The sequence below is a fragment of the Lissotriton vulgaris genome, chromosome 4_1 (genome assembly GCF_964263255.1).
Source record: "Lissotriton vulgaris chromosome 4_1, aLisVul1.2, whole genome shotgun sequence".
Taxonomy (NCBI): Eukaryota; Metazoa; Chordata; class Amphibia; order Caudata; family Salamandridae; genus Lissotriton; species Lissotriton vulgaris.
In genome coordinates, this window is record NC_141691.1 from 132664816 (window position 1) to 132686896 (window position 22081).

A 22081-nucleotide genomic window follows, 5' to 3' on the forward strand; every position below is an offset into this window, starting at 1 on the left:
AACTGGTTCTTAAAACAAATCCAAAGTTTCTGCCAAAGGTTATTTCACCGTTCCACCTCAACCAATCTATTGAGTTGCCAGTATTTTGTCCCCAACCGCAAACGGTTGCAGAAAGAGCTCTACATACATTAGATGTAAAAAAGAGCACTTCTTTACTACACTGATGGGACAAAACCATTTCGTAAGAGTAAACAACTGTTTGTGTCCTTTTCACCTCCACACAAGGGCAATCCTATTTCTAAATCAGGCATTGCAAGATGGATTGTTAAGTGCATTCAGATTTGTTACCAGAAAGCAAAATGCACTCTATCCATTCCTCCTAGGGCTCATTCTACTCGTAAGTTAGGAGCATCTATGGCATTCCTAGGAAATATACCATTAGATGACATCTGTAAAGCAGCTACACGGTCTAGTCCGCACACATTTACAAAAAACTACTGTGTATATGTGCAGGCAAAACAACAAGCAAGTGTGGGCCAGGCTGTACTCAAAACATTATTTCAAACTACTGCAACAGATACGGGTGGTCGCCGCTAAGAGAGAAGCTTTGTGCAATCTATGCTATAGTGTGTGGTCTGCAGCACATATGCCTTGAACCGAAAATGCTACTTACCAGTATGCATCTGTTCTTGGCATGTAGGGCTGCCAAACAACACACGCCCAACCGGCTACCTGTATTTCTTCAAGTATTATCTTATTTAGATACACAACACATGCTCTTCTTTATCTGTATTCATACAAACTCCATCATTTGCCCAGTGGCGAAAACAATCTGAGGATGGAGTCGATGGCCATGCGCACTATGTTCTAAGGGAGGAGTCACCCAACAGACAAAAACTCTTCCAAGACAACAACAAAGTGTAATCATCCGGGCCCACCACCAGATGGTGATCTAATGTTATAGTGTGTGGTTCTGCAGCCCTCCTTTTAATTTCCTTTTTCCTTTTAATTTCTGCATATTTGATAGCTCTTGTGGTCAGTGGTACGACTTGCAGACTAAATTATGGTAACGCTTGTTATCTAGATCTCTGGAACTTCTCTAATTGCATAGTGCACTGCGGTTCAAAACATGACTATAAAGCTCATTCACAGTATTCAGACTTTATATAGGGTGTTAGTGCACTGACTTGCACCCTCAAAGCAAATTCAATCCAGCATACTCTGGTTTTGTCATATTTTCTGTTAGACTAGTCCTGCCTTTCTGCAGATGTTGCTGCCCAGATATTTGAAACGACCACTACCGTAATTTCTTTGCCATGACTGGTTATCCCACTTTTTAAAAGCGTTAATTTGGGATGACAAACATTCTCTATAACTGCACCCACTCTATGGAATTTTCTCCCTCTTCTCCTTCACCAGATGGAAAACTGTCATTTGTTCAGAAAAGCACGTACAACTCATCTTTTCTTTTGAGTCACCGGTTAGATGGTGAGCATAGCTCTGTCATTATGCCTCTGGACGACCGTATGGACTTTATATATTTTTCATTCATTCATACAGGCCCTTGAGCACTGCCTACCTAGTATTTGAATATTGGTTCTACACCCACTTCACATTTAATCAGCTCGTCTCACGAAGCGAAGCAGGTAGCCAAATCGAGACATCAACCAAGAGGAGCTGAGCGTACTGTGTTGAAGATATTCAAGGGAAGAATATTAGCAAGCAGATGGTTTTTCATGCGCTTTACTGGAGCTGCTAATTATTTTTAATTATAATATTATCCGAAAAGTTGTGTTCGAGGCATATGAGCTTCAGATTACACACTATGTATAGATGGCCACCTAGTGTTGGGGCCGGATGTTTGCAGTTTGTTTTGTTGTAGAAAAGTCTTTGGAAGTCACGGGATAGGTGACTCCTCCTTTGGATGATACTGCGCGTGGGCATCGGCTCATCCCCAGTTTGCTTTTTTCCGCCACCGGGCTCGGATGTGTTTCCAGCGCTCCGTGTTGGAACCGTTTTCCTTCGGCGCGCAATCCTCACCAACTTACAGAAATTAAGTTTCGACCGCTTTTCCAGTCGACGCTACTCTTCAACAACGAAGACTTCCATTCCGGTCGTCGTCAACAGCCTTCAGGCCTAACTAGGCCTCGACTCCAGCTCATGGAAAGGACGCCATTTAAAAAGTGTCCTCAATGTGGGTCGACGTTTTCCCACACCGACCTTCATGAAGTGTGTAACCTTTGACTTTCCCCGGAGCACGAGGCCAAAGACTGTTCCGCTTGTGCCTCTTTCCGCTCCAAAAAGACTATCCGGGACTGAAGAGCGAGGAGAACAATGGCTCGATCTTCAACTTAGATTGCTGCCGACATCTTTGAAGAAGGCGTCAACGTTCCAGAACAACACAACGTAGACAGCAATTCCGAGGCAGAAGACTCAGAAGTCGAGGACATCACTCCAGCACAGCGGGTCGTAATAAGACCGTCGGCCCGACCCTTCCTCGACACACCCAAAGAAGGCCCTGGTCACACCCTCGGGTGCACACCAACACACTGCTTCTACTGCCCCACCTTCGGCCTGGCTAAGAAGCTAGTTAAGCCTTCAGGCGACTCGGGCTCGAGTCGGCCTTCGCGCAGTGCCGGCGCACATTTACCGGCACTGAAAAAGACAACTTCTCCGGCTACTCCGACATCCAATCCATCGGCGCCGAAACATACCACTACTCCTGCGGCACCGAAACACAGGTCGGACCCAAGCAAACCCGCTTCAGATTCGAAAAAAACACCAGAACCTAAAAAACCATTGGATCCAAAAAATATACCGGAGCCATAAAAAATCCTCGGAACTGAAAAAAGCTTCGGAGCCGAAAGACTCCTGCTACTCCGGTTACAGACATTGCCAAAAAAACAAAACAAACCGCTTCGGTGCCGAATCCTTCTTCCGCACCAAAAGATCTTCCTCATGCAGAGGACTTACTTTATCCAGACCCTGCTCAGAAGACTCTAGCTAAAGATCCAATCACTGGACAGCTAATTTTGGCTTCAAAAAAGCGACCACTGGACACACCAGCTCCAGCTTCACATTCAAAGAAAAAGGACATGGCTACCTCTCCCTTAGGACTGCCTTCCCCTTCTCTTTCACCTGTACCATCACCACATCCTCCGATACCACAACATTCCCCAGCATCCTCTATCATACCAGACGATGACAACAGGGATGATAGCTCTGACGATATGGGGGGTAACATACCTGATCCAGATACTCCTACAGGATCACCTGACCCGTGGGATGATTATAACACCCCAAATCTCCCAAATGTCCCTCAGGATGACATATACCCCTCACGGCCTTCCCCACCAGAAGACACTATGGGTTTCAATCAAATAATTCACAGAGCTGCGCAATATCATGAGGTAGACATGCATACAGACCCTGTAGATGAAGACTTCCTAATGGATACCTTTGATAATGCACAAAGGTCCTCATACATTTTACCAATGCTTAAAAGAGTGCTTAAGCATGCTTCTGAAGTCTTCAAGGACCCAGTCAGAACTCGGGTCATTAACCCTCGAATAGAGAAAAAATATAAAGCTGCCCCCTCAGACCCAGCATAAATTAAAGGCCCAGTACCACTAGACTCACTTGTAGTTTCCAATGCATGCAAGAGAGCAAACTCACAAACATCAGGTGAAGCTCCACCACCAGATAAAGAGTCAAAGCTACTTGACGCATAAGGGAAAAGAACGGCGCCTCAAGCAGCAAACATGAGGCGTATCGCCAATACACAGGCATTATTAGCCAGATACGACAGGGCGCATTATGAAGAATTAGTCATTAATGAGGCACGTCCCTGATAAGTACAAGGATAGAGCAAATGAGCTTATCCAAGAGGGGGAAAATATTACAAACACCTCTATTCGATATGCACTTGATGCAGCAGATACTGCCTCTAGGGCAGTTAACACCAGCGTTTTATTACGTAGACATGCCTGGCTATGCATATCAGCGTTCAAACCTGAAGTACAAAGTGCCATTCTTAATCAACCCTTTGATGAGCAACACTTATTCGGACCTAACGTGGATGTATCACTTGAAAAAATGAAAAATGATACAGATACAGCCAAATCCATGGGAGCCCTGCAGTCGCAGGCTCCCAGACTTTCATTTTGACGCTCATCCTATCTAGGTGCCACCAGGGATACTCTTCAGACACACCTTCTACTTCATACAAAGCCCCTACACAGTCCACTTACAGCAAGGGCTACCAAAGGGGTGGTTACAGGGGTAACCATAACAAAGGCAGAGGTAAAAATAACAACTCCCGCTCTGCCTCTACCCCTGCCCAATGACCTCCTCCCCCCCCTTCCCCCCCTTCCCCCGTCCCATTCCACTCCTGTCAGGGGAAGACTTCAACAATACCTGCCAGCCTGGGAAAACATCACTTCAGACAGGTGGGTACTCCAAATAATTCAATCAGGTTACTGTCTAGAACTAACATCCAACCCCCCAAACATACCACCCAAGCAGCGTCCAATGTCACAATCACAAGAACATTTAACACTGCTCAGACAGGAGGTAATATCCCTCCTGCAGAAAAATGCAATAGAAATAGTTCCAGAGCATCAGAAAAACAAAGGAGTATACTCCCTATATTTCCTAATACCAAAGAAGGATGGATCTCTAAGACCCATCCTAGACCTCAGACCTCTAAACATTTATAGACAGTCAGATCATTTTCATATGGTCACATTCCAACAAGTCCTTCCACTTCTGGTACTAAACGACTTCCTTGTCATTCTAGATCTCAAGGGCGCCTACTTACATATTCCCATCCATATAGCGCACAGAAAATATCTCAGATTTGTGCTAGACGGGCAGCACTGCCAGTTCAAAGTGCTCCCAATCGGAGTCACAACAGCACCAAGGGTGTTTACAAAATGCCTAGCAGTAGTAGCAGCACACTTAAGAAGACAACATATTCATGTCTTCCCATATCTAGACGACTGGCTCATAAAAGCCAGCTCATACAGTCAGTGTGTACAACACACTCACGCTATTATTCAACTGCTTCACGACTTGGGATTCACAGTAAATCACACCAAATCGTATCTGCAACCCTCGCACATATGACAATATCTCGGCGCTACAATAAACACCCAACTAACACTAGCTTATCCCTCTCCAGCCAGGATAACAAGTGTACAAACTCTCCTAACAAAATCCAAACCGCAACTCTCGCTACCAGCTCATAGGAATTATGGCATCTTGCATATTTGTAGTACCTCACGCAAGACTGCAAATGCGTTCACTTCAAGAGTGCCTAGCATGCCAATGGAACCAGGCTCAAGGTCAACTAACAGACCTAGTGTTGGTAGATGGTCTGACTCATCGTTCTCTGCAATGGTGGAACACCAAAAATCTTTCCAAATGGTGACCGTTTCTAGAGACAGTTCCTCAAATAGTAATGACAGTCGACGCATCGCTCTCTGGTTGGGGAGCTCACCTACTGCATCACACCATGCAAGGCAGGTGGACACCACAACAAACTTACTCTACATCAACCATCTGGAGTTGCAAGCTGTGTTTCTAGCCCTAAAAGCATTTCAAATTCAAGTGTCCGGCAAAGCTGACTTAGTCCGCACAGACAATATGACCGCTATGTACTACATAAACAAACAAGGGGGAACACACTCTCTGCAGCTCTCCCAGTTAGCACAGCAGATATGGAGATGGGCTATACCACTAAAGATCTTCCTCTTAGCCCAACACGTCCCAGGAGTACAAAACACTATGGCAGATCTGCTAAGTCGACAAACACAGCAGATCCATGAGTGGGAACTTCATCCGCAAGTTCTTCATCCGTTCTTTCAAATGTGGGGACAACCTCAAATAGACCTCTTTGCCACCCACGAAAATGCAAAATGCCCAAACTTTGCCGCCAGATACCCACACCGATTGTCCAAAGGCAATGCGATATGGATGAACTGGTCAAAACTATTTGTGTACGCTTTTCCTCCTCTCCCACTACTTCCGTTAGTGGTACGCAAACTACAACAACATTCCCGAACGCTCATTCTAGTTGCTCCAACTTGGGCCAGACAACGGTGGTACACAACGCTGTTGCAGATGTCTGTAGTACCACACGAAAAACGAAACCTATCTCCACGCCTATTAACACAGAACCATGGAGAGATCAGACACCCAGACCCAGCTCAGCTCAACCTAGCGATCTGGCTCCTGAGGTCATAGAGTTTGGTTACCTCAACCTTCCTCCAGAATGTATGAACATTATCAAAGAAGCTAGACGTCCCACTACTAGAGCATGTTATGCTGCTAAGTGGAAACGGTTTGTCATATACTGCCAAAACAACCAAATAAATCCTTTAGACGTGTCTATTCAACACATCATAGGATATCTATTACACCTTCAAAGGTGTAATTTAGCCTATTCATCTATCAGACTACACCTCGCTGCCATTGCAGCATACTTACAAAATAGACATCTATCTCTTTTTAGAGTACCAGCTATAATAGCTTTCATGGAAGGACTCAAAAGAATAATTCCTCCCAGAACGCCGCCTGCACCAGTGTGGAACTTAAACATTGTTCTCACAAGATTAATGGGACCTCCCTTTGAACCATTACATAAATGTGAATTGCAATTCCTAACCTGGAAAGTAGCTTTCCAAGTAGTAATTACTTCTCTCAGAAGGGTTAGTGAACTACAAGCATTTACCATTCAAGAACCCTTTCTGCAAAAGCATCATAACAAAGTGGTTCTTCTTACTAATCCTAAATTCCTTCCTAAAGTAATTTCACCATTCCATCTAAATCAATCAGTTAAGCTGCCCGTATTTCCTCGCAGCCTCAAACAGTCGCAGAAAGAGCTCTACACACCTTAGATGTCAAAAGAGCATTACTGTACTATATCGAAAGAACACAAACTTTTCATAAAACAAAACAACTTTTTGTGTCTTTTTCACCGCCACATAAAGGCAACCCCATATCAAAATCAGGGATCACAAGGTGGATTGTTAAATGCATACAAATATGTTACCACAAAGCCAAACGTACATTAACAATTCCTCCAAAAGCCCATTCTACAAGGAAAATAGGGGCTTCAATGGCATTCTTAATGAACATTCCCCTAGATGATATATGCAAAGCAGCTACATGGCTTACACCGCACACATTCACAAATCCTTACTGCGTAGATGTGCAAACTAAACAACAAGCCATTGTGGGCCAGGCTGTACTAAAAACATTGTTTCAAACAACTCCAACAGATACTGGTGGTCGCCGCTAGGTGTGGGTACTGCTATACAATCTATGCATAGTGTGTAATCTGCAGCTCATATGCCTCGAACGGAAAATGCTACTTACCAGTATGCATCTGTTCTTGGCATGTAGAGCTGCAGAGTTACACACGCCCACCCGTCTCCCCGTCTACCTTTATCTGTTCCAGTATTATCTTAATTAGATACAAATCACATGGACATCACTACCTCTTGTAGGAAATGTTTTTATACATGCCATCATTTAGAGAAAACCATTCAGATAATTCTCCGAAAGACGATGGAAAAGAGGCAAGCAGTCACTTAATGAACTGTTTCTTGCATCAGTCTATGTAATAAATTAATAAATAATTACTATACATACATTCCCGACCATTTGTCTGATGTTTGACATATTTTTACAGAGTTATTCCATTCTTTATCACATTTGTCTGTTCGTGAGTGGGGAAAAGAAACATAAGTGTATAATTTTGCAGAAGGTTAAAGGTAAAATGTCTTAGAATGAGGTGAACAACAAGTGTAGTTATGCACCTATGTAGATAGAATCAGTGTTAACCTGACCTGTTCTCTTAGGTATTCTCCGGGTATCTGGAGAAGAGAAAATATGCAAGTCTTAGATTTTAGATCTAGTAAATTGTCTGATTTCAATGTTCCATTCCCTTGCCTGGCCTTACATTGGACGAGATGGGTGTATGTTAGAATATCATGCTGAAAATAGCAACCTAGCAAAATATCATTGCAAAAATATAGCGGACCAAATAAATGGAGCCGTAAGTATGTATAGATTTGCTATTTTTAACACCACATCTTGTATCTTGTAGATGTGCATGTTGTCAAGGTTCATAGAAGTGGCATTTAGTATATTGAACGTCTGCTTACCTATATAGGTATATATACTTATTTTGGTCCTTGCCATACAGCCTTCAATTTTTTGGTACTTGGATATCTTTCACAGGCAATTGAGGTAGCGTACCAGGAGGACAGTGGCTTTCTAAAACATAAAAGCAGTGATCTCTGAGAATGCACTAGCCACTCTGTATTGTATTGTTCGATATTGTACTCCGAAGTGTGATTTCATGTATACAATGTGATCCACACAAATATCTATTTTTACTTAGTAGTTTCCTTGTATTTTTCCTTAGGTTTACCACCACCCCCCAGTCCCATGCGAGGTAAGACTTTCACAAGCATGAGCATTGTGTTATGTAGTGTAGACCTTATAGGGACTCATGACTTCCCTCTTCAAACATAAGCTTCTGCCACCCAGCTGCTCCTAAACCCACTCGTGCCAGTGCTACCCCCTCAACAAAGCCGACTAACAACCATTCACCCACCTCCTCTAATTTACTCCTCCTAAACCATGGATCACATCAAAAAATGGTCTCTGTTGCTATATTTTCTAATGCACCAAGTGTTGGAGCCCCTAACTTCCGGTCACCCTCAGAACTTGTATGTGTTTGACTTACCCAGAGGTGGTCATCCTCCCACTATTTACACTGTCCTAAATGGAGTATCTTTGAGCAACTCCACATAATCGGGTACGAGCTGCATTTGCTGTGTTAAGTGCTTCACTGTCCTTAGGCTATCTGAGTTTGTCTGTAATTGCTTGTAAATTCAAGGCTAGCAAGAATTGAAAATATGAAAAGAGCTGGTTTTGCCTTGATGCATTTTTAAGAGCACCGTTTGGATTGTCTGTGTAGTGCACCCAGGTTCCAAGTATTACACTATTTCTGTCAACTGCTTATGGAGACAGGCATCAGCGGCGTTGCACCCAAAAGCTTCCTGTGATGTGAAAAACTGTCTTTCATAACATTTCACGGAAGGCCCTTACAATAAGTCCTTTTCTTATGTTAGCCTAAGATTGTCTGGAGGTGTTGACCTTAAAGGGTGCAACTACTAAAGAGATATTGTAATGGAAAGATGTGAAGGGTCTTGTAAAGCTCAGAAAAAGGGGGAGTAAGCTGGTTAAAGACTCTGCAATGTGTAGCTAATATGGAATGTTAGAAGCTTCCTAACTAACTTGTTGCCTTTTGTTTTATTTTTTTTAGGCATGTACCCGCCTCCTCTAGCTCCTCCTCCGACGCTTCTCATTCCAACACTGGATAGGTAAAAAATGAAAAATCTGCAGATAGCCATAGAAATTGTGGTATATTTTAATTTTGCATATAGCTTTTTGTTGCAAAACCTTGGGAAAGCATTTATTCACTTGCACAACAATTGATATGGCTGAATGATAATTACCTATAAAATGAATGTTCCTTTTAGTATAAAATGCAATGCAACTCTAGCCACACTGCAAGCTGTGTTTCTACTCTGCCACTGACACATCCTCAAGATGGGTCTAGAGCAAAGTAAAAATGCATAAAGAGAAGCATAACTGGCAGCAAAGTGACAGGTTTTTGGTATTTTTATTTATTGAGAAATTGATACATCGCAAAAAGCAGTACAAATCAATGTTAGCCTTTGGGATTGCAACATAAAAGTACATAAGTCTTAGAAAGTGATTCTAGAGGTCAGTTCAGCAATGGAGAAGTGAGAGACATGCAATGTCACATGGGTATTTAACAGTTGTGAAATGTATATTTGTTCATGGACATGCAGGAAGGGAAGAGGGAAAAAATTAAGTCATATCACTGGATAGATGATACCAGAACCAAAGGAGGTGGTGGATAGATTTAACAGGGGTCGGCGTTGAGAGTATTATTCACTAGGAAAGACTACTAACAGTAAGAGGAGAATCAGTGTTATCTGTAACACCTTCGCAGTTGAGGGTCCGTCGAATAATGATGGTTACAACTATATTGATCACTGAATTTGGATTTAAGCGAATGAGGATGGAGCTCAGGTGGATTTGCTGGACTGAGATAAGGTAGTGTGACACCTGGGTGAGAACGATTTCAGGTGGGTGGAATTAGCAAAATCTAGATTTCAGTGATTGTAGTAGCAGGAGGGAGAAAAAGGTATCGGGAGAATTGACTTTACACTACAAATCATCGATTCTAGAGAGAAAATTGTGGTACTGGGCGGTAGTTGGAATGGGATGGGGAATTGGCAGTCAGGTTTTTAGCAGGAGAAGGAAACTGTGGATTTAAATCTGTTTGAGTTGATTCCTGACAAGAAAGAATGGTTGTCGGGGGATTCGCTGGAGGAAGGATTGATTGATTAGGGGTCTGCAAAGCGTGACAAATACCGGTTAAGATGTCCTGGTGTTGAAGGCGGATTGATAATAAATGCTGAAGGGAGCGCATTAGATGTTGATAATGAGAAGCGTAGGGATCAGTTCCACAGGAAAGGTCACAGTGAGTCAATACCGGCAGGTGGGTGCATTTAGAGATTGGAGAATGGGACTTGGGAGAATGCAGAGCGTTTTTCTGATATGCAAAACTTTGGATGAAAAGTCAATCAAAAAGAGGTTAGTCAGTGCTATGTTGGTGAAGCAGACACTATTGGTGGAGTTTGAGGGATGAGATATTAAGGAAGTACTAAAAATTGGCCGTAGGTTGTCATGTTGACAGTCCACTTGCATGTGGCAAATGCATTTGGGTTTTGTAGCAGGATGTGAGGAAGCAAGTGCAATAGTGATAATTGAAGTAGACACGAGGGAGCCTTTAAATTTGTTGATCAAGTTGAGGTGGTGGTATGGAGTCAGTATGTTGAGGAGTGATTTTACATCTGGAGATATGTTCTGTTGGGGGGATGAAGTATGAAGGTATTTGCACCAGCATGGATTAAGGAGTAGTTGGTTGGAAAGGTGTTATTAGATGGGGAGAGTGGTTGAATAACAGACACTTTGGTGACTGTGAGCATGAAGCATGTAAATGGTGGCTTGTTAATTCTTGGCATAAGAGTTGTTTGAAATAGGTGGATAGTTGGTGTTAATTTAGCTTTACATTTAAATTACTAATGTTCATAGGAGGGTGATAGTTGAGCCACCACTAGAATGTGGTCCTTGAAGGTAGAGATGAGATCATATATCCCAACAGTGTGAAGCTGAAATGGGGCATTGACTATAATGGTGATTGTTCATTGGAGGATAAGTATGTCTGATCTGGAGTAGATAGATTTATTCAAGGTGGTGTGGGCAGTGTGGAGGGCAGCTGGGGTGGTAATATCCTGCCTTCCGTTCAGTGTTTCAAATATAGAGATAAAATTCTGTGGGGTACTAGGGAGTTCGAATAGTCAGTGGTTGAATTGCATGAACATCGAATGCTCCGGCTACATGTTAAGGCATCTCTGGTGGATTTTTATTTTAGTATCTATTAGATGCAGAGATGTACAGGTGTGATTAGGTTGGAGATGGGATGGGACGGGCTAGGGTTTTTGAGAGGCTCACAGGGGAAAGCTTGAAGTGGTAATGAGTGTCGGGGAAGCTGGAGTGCAAACAGATTTTATTAGACTTGCTATTAATGCATGTATTTACTGTACTATTTAATGTCGTAATTTGTCCATTGTAACAGAACTTTTATGACATGATGTCGAAATAAAGTGAACACAGTAAACACAACAGCAAACAGAGAAGGACGAGAATGGTGAATGAAGGTTGCAAGGTCACTGACTATTGAAATAAACTCGAATTAGGAGCGTTCCGACAATGCTAATCACTCATAGTATATATTTTTTATAGTGAGGTTGTGCAAGCCACTCAAATGGTAGAGTTTCCATGGTGTATGAATCACCAGCCGCTAACAAACCTCAGGGAAGAGGGTGTGGCGTAACGGCTAGAGTGGCCGACCTTGAAGCTGGGGAACCAGGTTCAAGTCTGGAGGAAGGCTAAAGTTTACTGTGATTCTGGGCTAATCACTTAATGTCCCCGTGCCTACATTTTTTTTTAATGTGTCTTTCTATAATGCAACTGATACATTCGAGTCACGTTTGTGCTATAAAGACCTCCCAAAAAAGAAAAAAAACACACTTGGGATGCATCCGTAACCAGTCACTGAAATGGTGCAGTTTCCATGACACTTGCCACACCATCCACTTAGATGCATAGAATGCAATGATAGGGACAGTTCAAAGGGATGCAGGACTCCAATCACCTAGCTTTGGGATGTTTGTACTGAGTTTCCCGTAGTTCATATAAGGAATTTCATCATTGTTGGAAGGCGGTGACCCCAGGGGTCAAGAGGACTCCCCTAACCACCTGGAACCTCCTCTCCCACAATCACTGCCGAGTCTTATCGAGGGGAAGTCCCCGCCGGGGAGGACTGATCGTACACACCATCGACACACCACACTTATGAACGGACACCACACCGTGATTCTTTATCAGAAAAGACTTTATCAGGATTAAAAGTAGGGAGCAAATACACAGCGATCGAGGGATCGCGAAAGTCTCGTAACGAGGGATCGGGGAAGCGGGACAGTCTTAGGAGGCTAGCTGGCACGCCACGCACCCTGCGCACTGTTCTCAATCCTCGAACTGGGTGGTACGGGGGCTGGCGATGGGACTTGCTGTCCTACTCACTTCTGGTTCAAGATGATTGTGAAGGTAGCGTCGATAGTCCAGCCGGACCAGAGAGTTCGTCAAGCCGCGACGAGGTCAGCAGGGCTTGGTCAGGAGTACTCCGTCGTACTCGTAGGCAGGGGGGCCGCGTCAGCGTCAGCAGGGCTCCGATGGTTCCGGTCTTGCTCTCGAGAGGGAGCCGCGACAGCGTCAGCAGGGCTCCGATGGTTCCGGTCTTGTACTTCGAGAGGGAGCCGCGACAGCAGGGCTCCGATGGTTCAGTTCCGTAGATTCGAGGATGAGCCGCGACGACGTCAGCAGGGCTCAGTGGTTCAGAGTCTGTTCTCCTCAAGGTCAGCCACGATCAGATCAGCAGGGCTTTCTTGTCCAAGATACAACTGCCGACTAGATGGAAGGCAGGCTGTCTTATAGTACTGGAGCTCTTTGATGTCCGGACCCTCAGAGGCAGGGGGCCGGAGGTCCGAGTGCCAGGCGCCTGATTGTCTGGGCGGTTGGTTCTTTGATGCTTTGGACCATGCATCCAGGGAGTCCCAGACGCCCATCAGGGCCTGGAGCCAGCTCACTAGGAGGCCCAAGGTGCCAACGAAACCAGCCCCCAGGGATAGTTCAGAGGTGTGAGGGGAACCAGTTCCTCGGAAGGGGGCCGGAGGTGTGATGGAAGTCTTGGTTTCGGGTACTTGGGGAGTCGTTCACCCCCCGGGCGGATCTGGGTGCGCCGGACGCGCACGCTTAGCTGTAGCCAGGAGTGGCCAGGGCTGCCGAAAGCAAAGAAGGCGGCCGGCCGGCCGGGGTGGCCGAACATGGAGTCTGATGGTCACGTGCACAGGTGCAGGCACGCGGTCGGGGGATCGTCTCAGGTCCGGGGTAGGAGTGTCATGTACAGTTCTGGGTGGAAGGGAATCTGTTCCACCCGTAGTTCTGGAGCTGCGGAGATCAGCGAGGACCACGCCACGAGGCCGGGTCCAACATGCGTCCCCTCCAGCTGAAAGACGAGGAGAACTACCCATCCTCTTGGGGGTTCTCTTCGCTGAGGCGGAAGAAGCGGGACAGGCCGTCGGCGTTGGTGTGGTCGGCACCGGGCCTGTGTTCCACAGTAAAATCCATCCCTTGGAGGCAGATGGACCAGCGTAGCAGTTTAGGGTTCTCTCCTCTCATCTGTATGAGCCACCGGAGAGGACGGTGGTCGGTCTGGACCCGGAAGTGGGTCCCGAACAGGTAGGGCCTCAGTTTCTTCAAGGCCCAGACTACTGCGAAGGCCTCTCGTTCGATGGTGCTCCATCTCCGCTCCCGGGGTAGTAGCCTCCGCCTGATAAAGGCTACCGGATGATCAATCCCCTGGTCGTCCACTTGGGAGAGCACGGCTCCGATGCCATGTTCGGAGGCGTCGGTCTGGACCACGAACTCTCTGGAGTAATCAGGGGCCTGTAGTACTGGAGCGGTGCACATGGCCTGTTTCAATTCCTCAAAGGCCTTCTGACAGGCGGGGGTCCAAATAACCTTCTTGGGGTTGGCCTTGGCTGTCAACTCTGTGAGGGGGCCTACAATACTCCCGTACCCCTTGATGAATCTACGGTAGTACCCTGTGAGCCCTAGGAAGGCCCGCACCTCGGTCTGGGTTGTGGGGGTCTCTCAGGCAGTGATTGCGTCTATCTTGGGTTGGAGTGGGGCTACGAGGCCGCTTCCGACCTGGTGTCCTAGGTATACCACGGAGCTTTGTCCAATTTGGCACTTACTAGCTTTAGTGGTGAGCCCGGCTCGACGCAGGGCGTCCAACACCTCCCAGAGGTGGTGCAGGTGCTCAGGCCAGTGAGCACTGAACACCGCAATGTCGTCGAGATACGCTGCGCTGAAACCTTCCAACCTGGCCAGGACCGGATTGACCAGTCGCTGGAAGGTGGCGGGGGCGTTTTTCATGCCGAAGGGCATGACTCTGAAATGGAAATGGCCATCCGGAGTGGAGAAAGCAGACCTTTTTTTTTTTTTTTAAACCTTTATTATACCTTCATACATTTACACAGCAGTTTGCCTACAACCCCAAGGGGCCGGCCGCTATTAAATGAGCAGTGATAGCCATGTAAAAAAGGGAAGTCCACACTGTAGTCACGTTGCTACTGTAAAAAGGCTCATCACAAATACGAGTGAAAGGTATTCAGTCAATATCACATTGCAAGTTAAGTGAGGTTTTGTTTTTTGTTTTTTATGAAAATAACAAAAAGAACAATCAGGAAATCACAATGCGGTCAGAAAATAAAATTATTAGTGCAGTTTAGCTGTACAAAAGATTTATATGGCAGTATATGTTGCTATCGTCTGGAGTCCCAAACCGAAGTGAAGTAGGACAATACCCCCACCTTTGTTCACATCCGTGTGGTATTTTCCATCCCCCCTCTCTCCCCTCAGTCAACCTCCCCCTCATCATCTGACTCTAACTGGTCATCCCCTGGCAGAGGGTCACATATTTCACCACGATACACATTCCATGGGGACCATATCTTATTCCATTTACCCGGGCACGCACGGCTTAGATATACCGCCCTCTCAGTTACCATTATCTTGTCCATATTCATGCACCACTGCGACTTCGTTGGTAGTTCTGCCGCCCCCCAGCGCTGAGCAATATCTCTTTTCGCCACAATCATGCCTAATGTCACCCAGAGTTGGCCATGTCTAGATATGTCAGTTGGTTCCCACACGTTTAAAAGACATCGCCTTGGGTCTGGGAGGAGCGAGGTCTCTAGGGTCTGTGATACAGTACGCAGTATTTGCCGCCAGTAATTTTGTATGCGTGGGCAGTCCCAAAGTGTGTGGAAAAAGGTACCCTCCTCCCCACAACCACGTAGACAGAAAGGGTGTTGTATTCTGTGGATGCGATGGAGGAGTGTTCTTGTATAATATACTCTATGTAGGACCTTAAGCTGGACGAGTCTCAGCCTAGCTGAGATGCCTACCTCTTTTGGTGACGCCAATGCCTCATTCCATTCGTGTTCATCTAGGGCGTCTACTTCCCTTTCCCATCTTTCCTTCAGGGGAGCCAGTGGGTCAGGCAAGTTGTTTATGAGTTTACGATAAGTCAGTGATGTCGCTCTTTCCATCATAAAATCAGTGAGGAGGCGATCCTCCAACGGGGAGGACTCGGGTAGGGTCGACCCGGTGGGGATGGCTGCAAGCTGAGCATGGCGTATTTGAACGTAGCGGTACGATTCGTGTGGCCCCAGGTCGTACAATTCCCTCAAGCGGGTGAATGAAATGACTTCGCCCCACTCCCACATGTCGCCCACCGTGGATATTCCAATGGAGTCCCAGTGAGAGAAGCCCTTACTGTATCTCAGGTTTCTTAAGGCACGTGCGTCCCAGAGCGGGGTGAGTTTGGTAATTTTCCCCTTCCAGCCCAGTGCTGCCGTCGCCACATGCCACAGTTCCACCGTGAGTTTGGTAGGCCCCGTTAAGGGTCTTATTCTACGTTGGTCATAGAGTGGGGCAAGCATTTTGTTGGTACACAGTTGCGCCCTGTCTGTTTGTGAGGCATGTATCCACTGATTAATGGGCTTAAGCTGCGCCGCCCAGTAATATAAGTGCAGATTCGGCAAAGCAATGCCCCCATCATACCAGCCTCTGTGTAGTTTGGTCTGTGCTATGCGTGCCGGACGATTACACCACAGCAGCCCAGAGACAGCTGCCGCTACCTTTTTTAAGTACCCTGGTGCCACCGAAAAGGGCGTGTTGTCTAGGATATAAAGGAATCGGGGCAAGGACATCATTTTATATAACGCTGCCTTTCCCAGCATTGTCAATGGTAGCCCCGCCCAAAATTTGACGTCTTGCTGAAGTCGTTCTAGTGGTGGCGCCAGATTCAGTTGCATGTATTCCGGTGGGTCCCGCGTGACATAGATCCCTAAATTTTTGAACGAGGGACCAGCTAATCTTAGGGGACAGTCTGGTCCGAGTGTCGGGACCTGGCCTTTCAGTACATAGAGCTCTGACTTGTTCCAATTGATTGTGTAACCCGAAATTTTGCCGTGCTCGTCACACAGATTCAAAAGTGCTGGCACGCCTTGTTCGGGTTCTGTTAAATACACCAGCATGTCGTCTGCATAGAGGGACAGTCGGTCTTCCCAACCCTCCTTCCATTGTATCCCTTTAAGTAAGGGTGTTTGCCTTATTAGGTTAGCCAGTGGCTCTAGGGCTAGCGCGAAAAGCAAAGGAGATAGGGGACAGCCTTGTCGGGTGCCTCTCCCCAGCGAAAACGTATATGAAATGTGGCCATTTGCCACCACGTGTGCCATTGGCTCCGCATATAACAGCCTAATCCACGATATAAAGTTTGGGCTGAAGCCCATACAGGACAACAACCTCAAAAAGGTAGTTCCATTCCACCAAGTCAAAAGCCATTTTCGCCAGTATGACTGCGTTGTCCTGGACCAGGTCCGCCCTCGCCAGCACCCCATGTACCCTACGAAGATTTAATGCCTTGTTCCTATGGGGCATAAATCCAGATTGATCTGGATGGATAAGATCAGGCAGATGAGCCATCAATCGGTTAGCCAGGAGTTTAGCCAGGATTTTGCCTTCTGCGTTTAGTAAGGAGATGGGGCGATATGAGGAACACTCTTCCTGTGATTTTCCGGGCTTGGGTATTGCTACTATAGTGGCCGTTCTCTGATCTAGTGGAAGCACACCCTTCTCTCGGCATTCCGCATACATATCGAGCAAGTATGGGCTAAGGTCCTCGGACTGGGACTGGTACCATTCCACTGGAATGCCGTTTGGCCTGAGTGCTTTTCCAGGTTTGAGCGCTCGGATGGCCAGCTGTATTTCATCACAGGTGATGGCCACATCCAGGTCGGCAATTGCCTCTGGTTGTAATACTGGGATTTCCATTCTACTCAGTGCCTCCTGTGCCATGACCGCGGTCACCTCCCTCTCTGGCGTATACACTTGTTCAAAATGTGCCGCCAGTGCCTCAACTATCTGTTCAGGGTCAGTTTGCGTCACACCATTTCTATCTTTCACTTGTTGAATCCCTCTGGAGCTACCCCCCCTTTTATCGAGCCAGGCCAACATCTTTCCCGCCTTATCGCCTACGTCATATATCCGATTCTGTGTATCAGTGATGTGCCCCTGCACCGTGAGGCGAGTATGGTCTGTGTATAATCACTGATGGAGTGCTGGGGTGTGTGCCGTTTCATCTGTAGGGTTAGCCTCGTGTAAAGTTGTTGATTCACGTAGTGCTAGCTCAAGCTTAGATTGTTCTGCCGCCTGTTCTTTTTTATGGACCGCGATAGAGCTTATAGCTTGCCCCCTTAGTACTGTCTTGTAGGCCTCCCATAGCACCTCAGAGGAGGCCGCAGTAGCCACATTTTCATGAAAATATTGCGTTGTAGCCTTCTGGAGGGTTTTCCTGATTTTCGGGATTTTGAGGTATGATGCTTGTATGGGGTATATGCGGGTATGCAATTTTGCCTGGGTGGAGATGGTTAGAGTAATCGGGGAATGGTCTGAAATGCCTCGAGGGTGTACGTCTGCAGTATCTACGCGCTGTAATCCTTCACCTAAAGCCAAGAAGTAGTCTATCCGGGAAAGACTGTTGTGGACTGTGGAATGGAACGTGTACTGCTTGTCCTGGGGATGGACGTGGCGCCATATATCTACTAATCCCATTGCTGTCAGGAATCGCTGAAACCGAGAGGGCCCCCCAGGTGAAGCTGTCGCTGGAAACCTATCAAGCTGTAAATCTGCCGCTGCATTAAAATCCCCACCCAAAATTACATCACTCTCGGGGAGAGACAACAGAAAGTCACCAAGGGCTGGAAGCATTATGGAATGAAGGGATGGCGGGATATATACCGAGACCACAGTTAGAGGACGACCGTCCCATTGCCCCTGCAACGCTGCAAAGCAGCCCTGACTATCAGTTTTTGTGCTCAGTGGAATGAAGTGCGAGGATTTTTTGATCAAAATACCAGTTCCCCGTGAGCCCGATGAAAACTCTGAGTGTACCATCATCTTGTATCCTTTCCTATCCAAGGCCTTAGTGGCCCCTCCTGTCAGTGTGTCTCCTGCAAGAGCGCCAATTGGGTTTTGTGCCTCTTTATCGCATTTAATACCAGGCCGCGTTTCACCTTCTCCCCCAGTCCCGAACATTCCATGAAAGTATTCTAAGGGAGGAGCCACCCGATCGTGACCCAGCATTCCCTGCGTCAACTAGTTGTTCAGCCGCCACTTTCAATCACACAGCCACGTTCAAACAATCCAAAAAGGAGTAATCGTACTTGTAGGTATACCTCTCCAGTTACACCACACATACTGGAGGCCCCAGTTTCTGACCGATTCTGTGAATTTCCAACAAAGAAACAACAACCCCCCCCCCCCCTCAGTTCCTCCCTGCCTCCCTGCTTAACGGACCTTCAACTGCCCGCCTCCCCAACTGAGCAGAGCGCTTAACCCATCCCACAAACAGAGTACTTGCACGTTGGGGGAGAGTGTCTCCCCGAGCAGGCGGCTCCCTTGCTGCCCTCGGAGTACCGAGGCCGGCGTCCAATAACGACCTATATAAGCAAACAGTGTGTCAGGGAGTCATTGTCTAAATAATTCACTGTCTGATGACATTATCTTCCCCCGGCTGCTCCAGACAGTTCCAGTATCGGTGATATACTCGCGCTTCTTCCAACTGAGGTCTGTGAGCCAGGCCGGCTATCGTTCCGTTGTCTGTGGCGCAGTCTGTCGGATTTGCGTTCCACTGTGCGCCATCCCTCAAGCCAGTCTCTCGCTGCCTCGGGGGGAATCGAAAAACCAAACTTTCTTATCAGCAACCACCCGTAACCGGGCCGGAAACAGCATAGAGTATGGCAATTCCTGTTCATGCAATGTCTTTTTCACTTCCAAGAAGGTCCTCCGCCGTCTTGTTACCTCCGCTCTATAGTCCGGGAAAAAGGATATTCGCGAGTTTTGAATTTGAATGGCTGGTGCCACTCTGGCCGCCTGGAGGATGGTGTTGCGGTCTCGAAAGTTAAAAAGTCTGCTAGGATCGGGCGCGGTGAGACCCCTGGCTTCGGTGTTCCCCCTGGTACCCTAAGGGCCCGTTCCACGGTGAAGAAGTTTGAAAGGCCCTTAGGGGCTAGCTGGTTCTTTATCAAGTCTTCCACATACAAGTCCATGGCTCCTGTGGTTTCAGATTCCGGGACCCCCAAAATGCGGACGTTGTTCCGCCGGGAACGACCTTCATGATCGTCCAGCTTTTCCTTGAGCAGTTTGTTGTCGGTCTGCAATTTCTCCATTTCGACCTGCAGGTCCGAGACATCCTCCACCAATGATTTAGCTACCACCTCCACCTGCTTCACTCTTTCGCTCATCTTCTGGAGGTCCGCCCGTATCATGGTCACTTGTGTTGCGGTTGCCCCCACCGTTGCTTGTACCTGGGCCAAGGCGTGTAAGACGTCCTCCAGGGTAGCCTTCTTCACACCGTCTCCTTCCGTGCCTTTGCCCATGGATTTGCGCTGCTCCGGCTGGGAGAGTGATTGTTTGTCATAAGCGAATTTGTCAAGCTTAGCTTGAGTGGAGGTGTTCCTGAGCCCTTTGCCCGCCATAGTGTCACACTGATGCGTTCAGCCAGCCGCGGCTCTCTGCTGGGGGGTTGGTCGGAGCGAAAGGTTTGCGGGGTTGCCCGAGTTTCAGCGGCACCCCGTCTTCCTAGTTGTTGGACTTCCCACCGCCGGGTCCACACTCGATGCAATAGTTACTCAGGAGTTAGTTCCAAGTAGGTCGTCCGGTCCCCCCGGCGAGAAATTTTGTGCCCACAGCGGCGGACGGGTTGTAAAATGGCGGCTACTACGCACTTACTTTGCAGACTTTAGCTGTACTTAGCGCCGCCGTCGTCCATTGTAGAGGCTTGACGATGGAGCGATATTGCGAACCTTATTCGATCTGCAAGGATCTGCAGGCTTTCACGCCATTATCGTTGGTCTACGCTCGCTGCGGGCACTTCCGGTGTACAGCGCCGACGAGGCTCCACTTCCGTCCGGGCAGGTTCCAACCCAGCCACCGCGGCTGCACTCACGCCACCAGGCCGTAGTCAGGGGTCGACGTTTCTTCTTGTTCCCGGGGCACCAAAGCTCCCAAACTTTTCCTCCAAGTGCCGTTCGGTCACCGGACCCGGGACACCCCTTCTGGGTTCGTTTTGGAGCGGATGGGCATGCGGATTGATGCGGGAAGCCGCCTTGCTACGGGAGCCTCTCTAGTTTGCTGCCGCCATCGTCGGCTGCTAGCCACGCCCCTCCCCCCCCCAGCAGACCTTTCTCGGGCCCTCTCCGTGAGGCCGATTTGCCAGTAGCCACTGGTGAGATCGAAGGTACTGAGGTACTGAGCCGACCCTAGGCGGTCGATCAGTTCGTCGGCTCGGGGGATGGGGTATGCGTCAGTTCGGATGACTGCGTTGAGTCCGCGGTAGTCTACGCAGAACCTCAGCTCAGGAACGGTGCCAGGGGCGGCCGCCTTCGGAACCAGGACCACGGGGCTAGCCCATTGGCTGTCGGAGGCTTCCACCACTCCTAGGTCCAACATTTTGTCGACCTCAGCCTTGATGCAGGCTCGGACTCGGTAGGCTCTGTGCCGTACCGGAGGGCTGTCCCCGGTGTCCACGTCGTGGACGCACCAGCTGGTGACGCCGGGGGGGAGGGAGAAGAGGTCTGAGAATTGTCCCAGCAAGTGGCGACATTCTTCACGCTGCGAGGGGTGAGTGAGGAGGAGAGGCTCCTTCCTTCTACGGAGCCATCTTGATCCTTTGCACACAGGAGGTCGGGTAGAGGGTCCGTTTCCTCTTCCTCTCCGTCGTCGGTGGCAAGGAGTAACCCCAACTCAGACCGCACAAAATGGGGTTTGAGCCGGTTTACGTGTAACACTTTCAGGGCGTTCCTGGCTGATTTCGTATCAACGAGGTAGGTGACCTGGCTCTTGCGCTCTATCACCTTAAAGGGTCCAGTCCACTTGTCCTGCAAGGCACAAGGTTCCACTGGGGACATGACCCAAACCTGTTGGCCGGGTTGAAACTCGACCAGAGTGGCATTCTGGTCGTACCAGCGTTTCATCTCCTCTTGGCTGGCCTCCAGGTTGGCCTCGGCCAGTTCGCGAAACTTCTGCGTCTGGTTTCGGAGGGCCAGGACGTAGGAGAACACGTCGGGGGGGGGTGCTCGGGGGGGGCTGTCTCCCAGCCTTCCTTGACCAGGCTGAGGGGACCCCGGACGGGGTGCCCATAGAGCAGCTCGAAAGGATGAACCCCAAGGATTTCTGGGGTACCTCTCGGTAGGCGAACAGGAGGCAGGGTAGGAGGACGTCCCACTTGCGTCGCAAGGACTCCTCGAGACCCATGATCATCCCTTTCAGGGTGCGGTTG

General features: G+C 47.9%; 1 protein-coding gene across 3 annotated transcripts in view; it reads left to right on the top strand.

Annotated features, from left to right (window-relative positions):
- LOC147718469 (uncharacterized) overlaps positions 1 to 22081 on the top strand; it is a 264056-nt gene that overhangs the window by 182547 nt on the left and 59428 nt on the right. For all 3 annotated transcript variants that reach the window (XM_086918391.1, XM_086918389.1, XM_086918390.1), the window contains exons 11-12: positions 8375 to 8404; positions 9281 to 9338. In XM_086918391.1, the coding sequence (XP_086774517.1) occupies positions 8375 to 8404; positions 9281 to 9338 (88 nt within the window). The remainder of the gene's footprint in view (positions 1 to 8374; positions 8405 to 9280; positions 9339 to 22081) is intronic.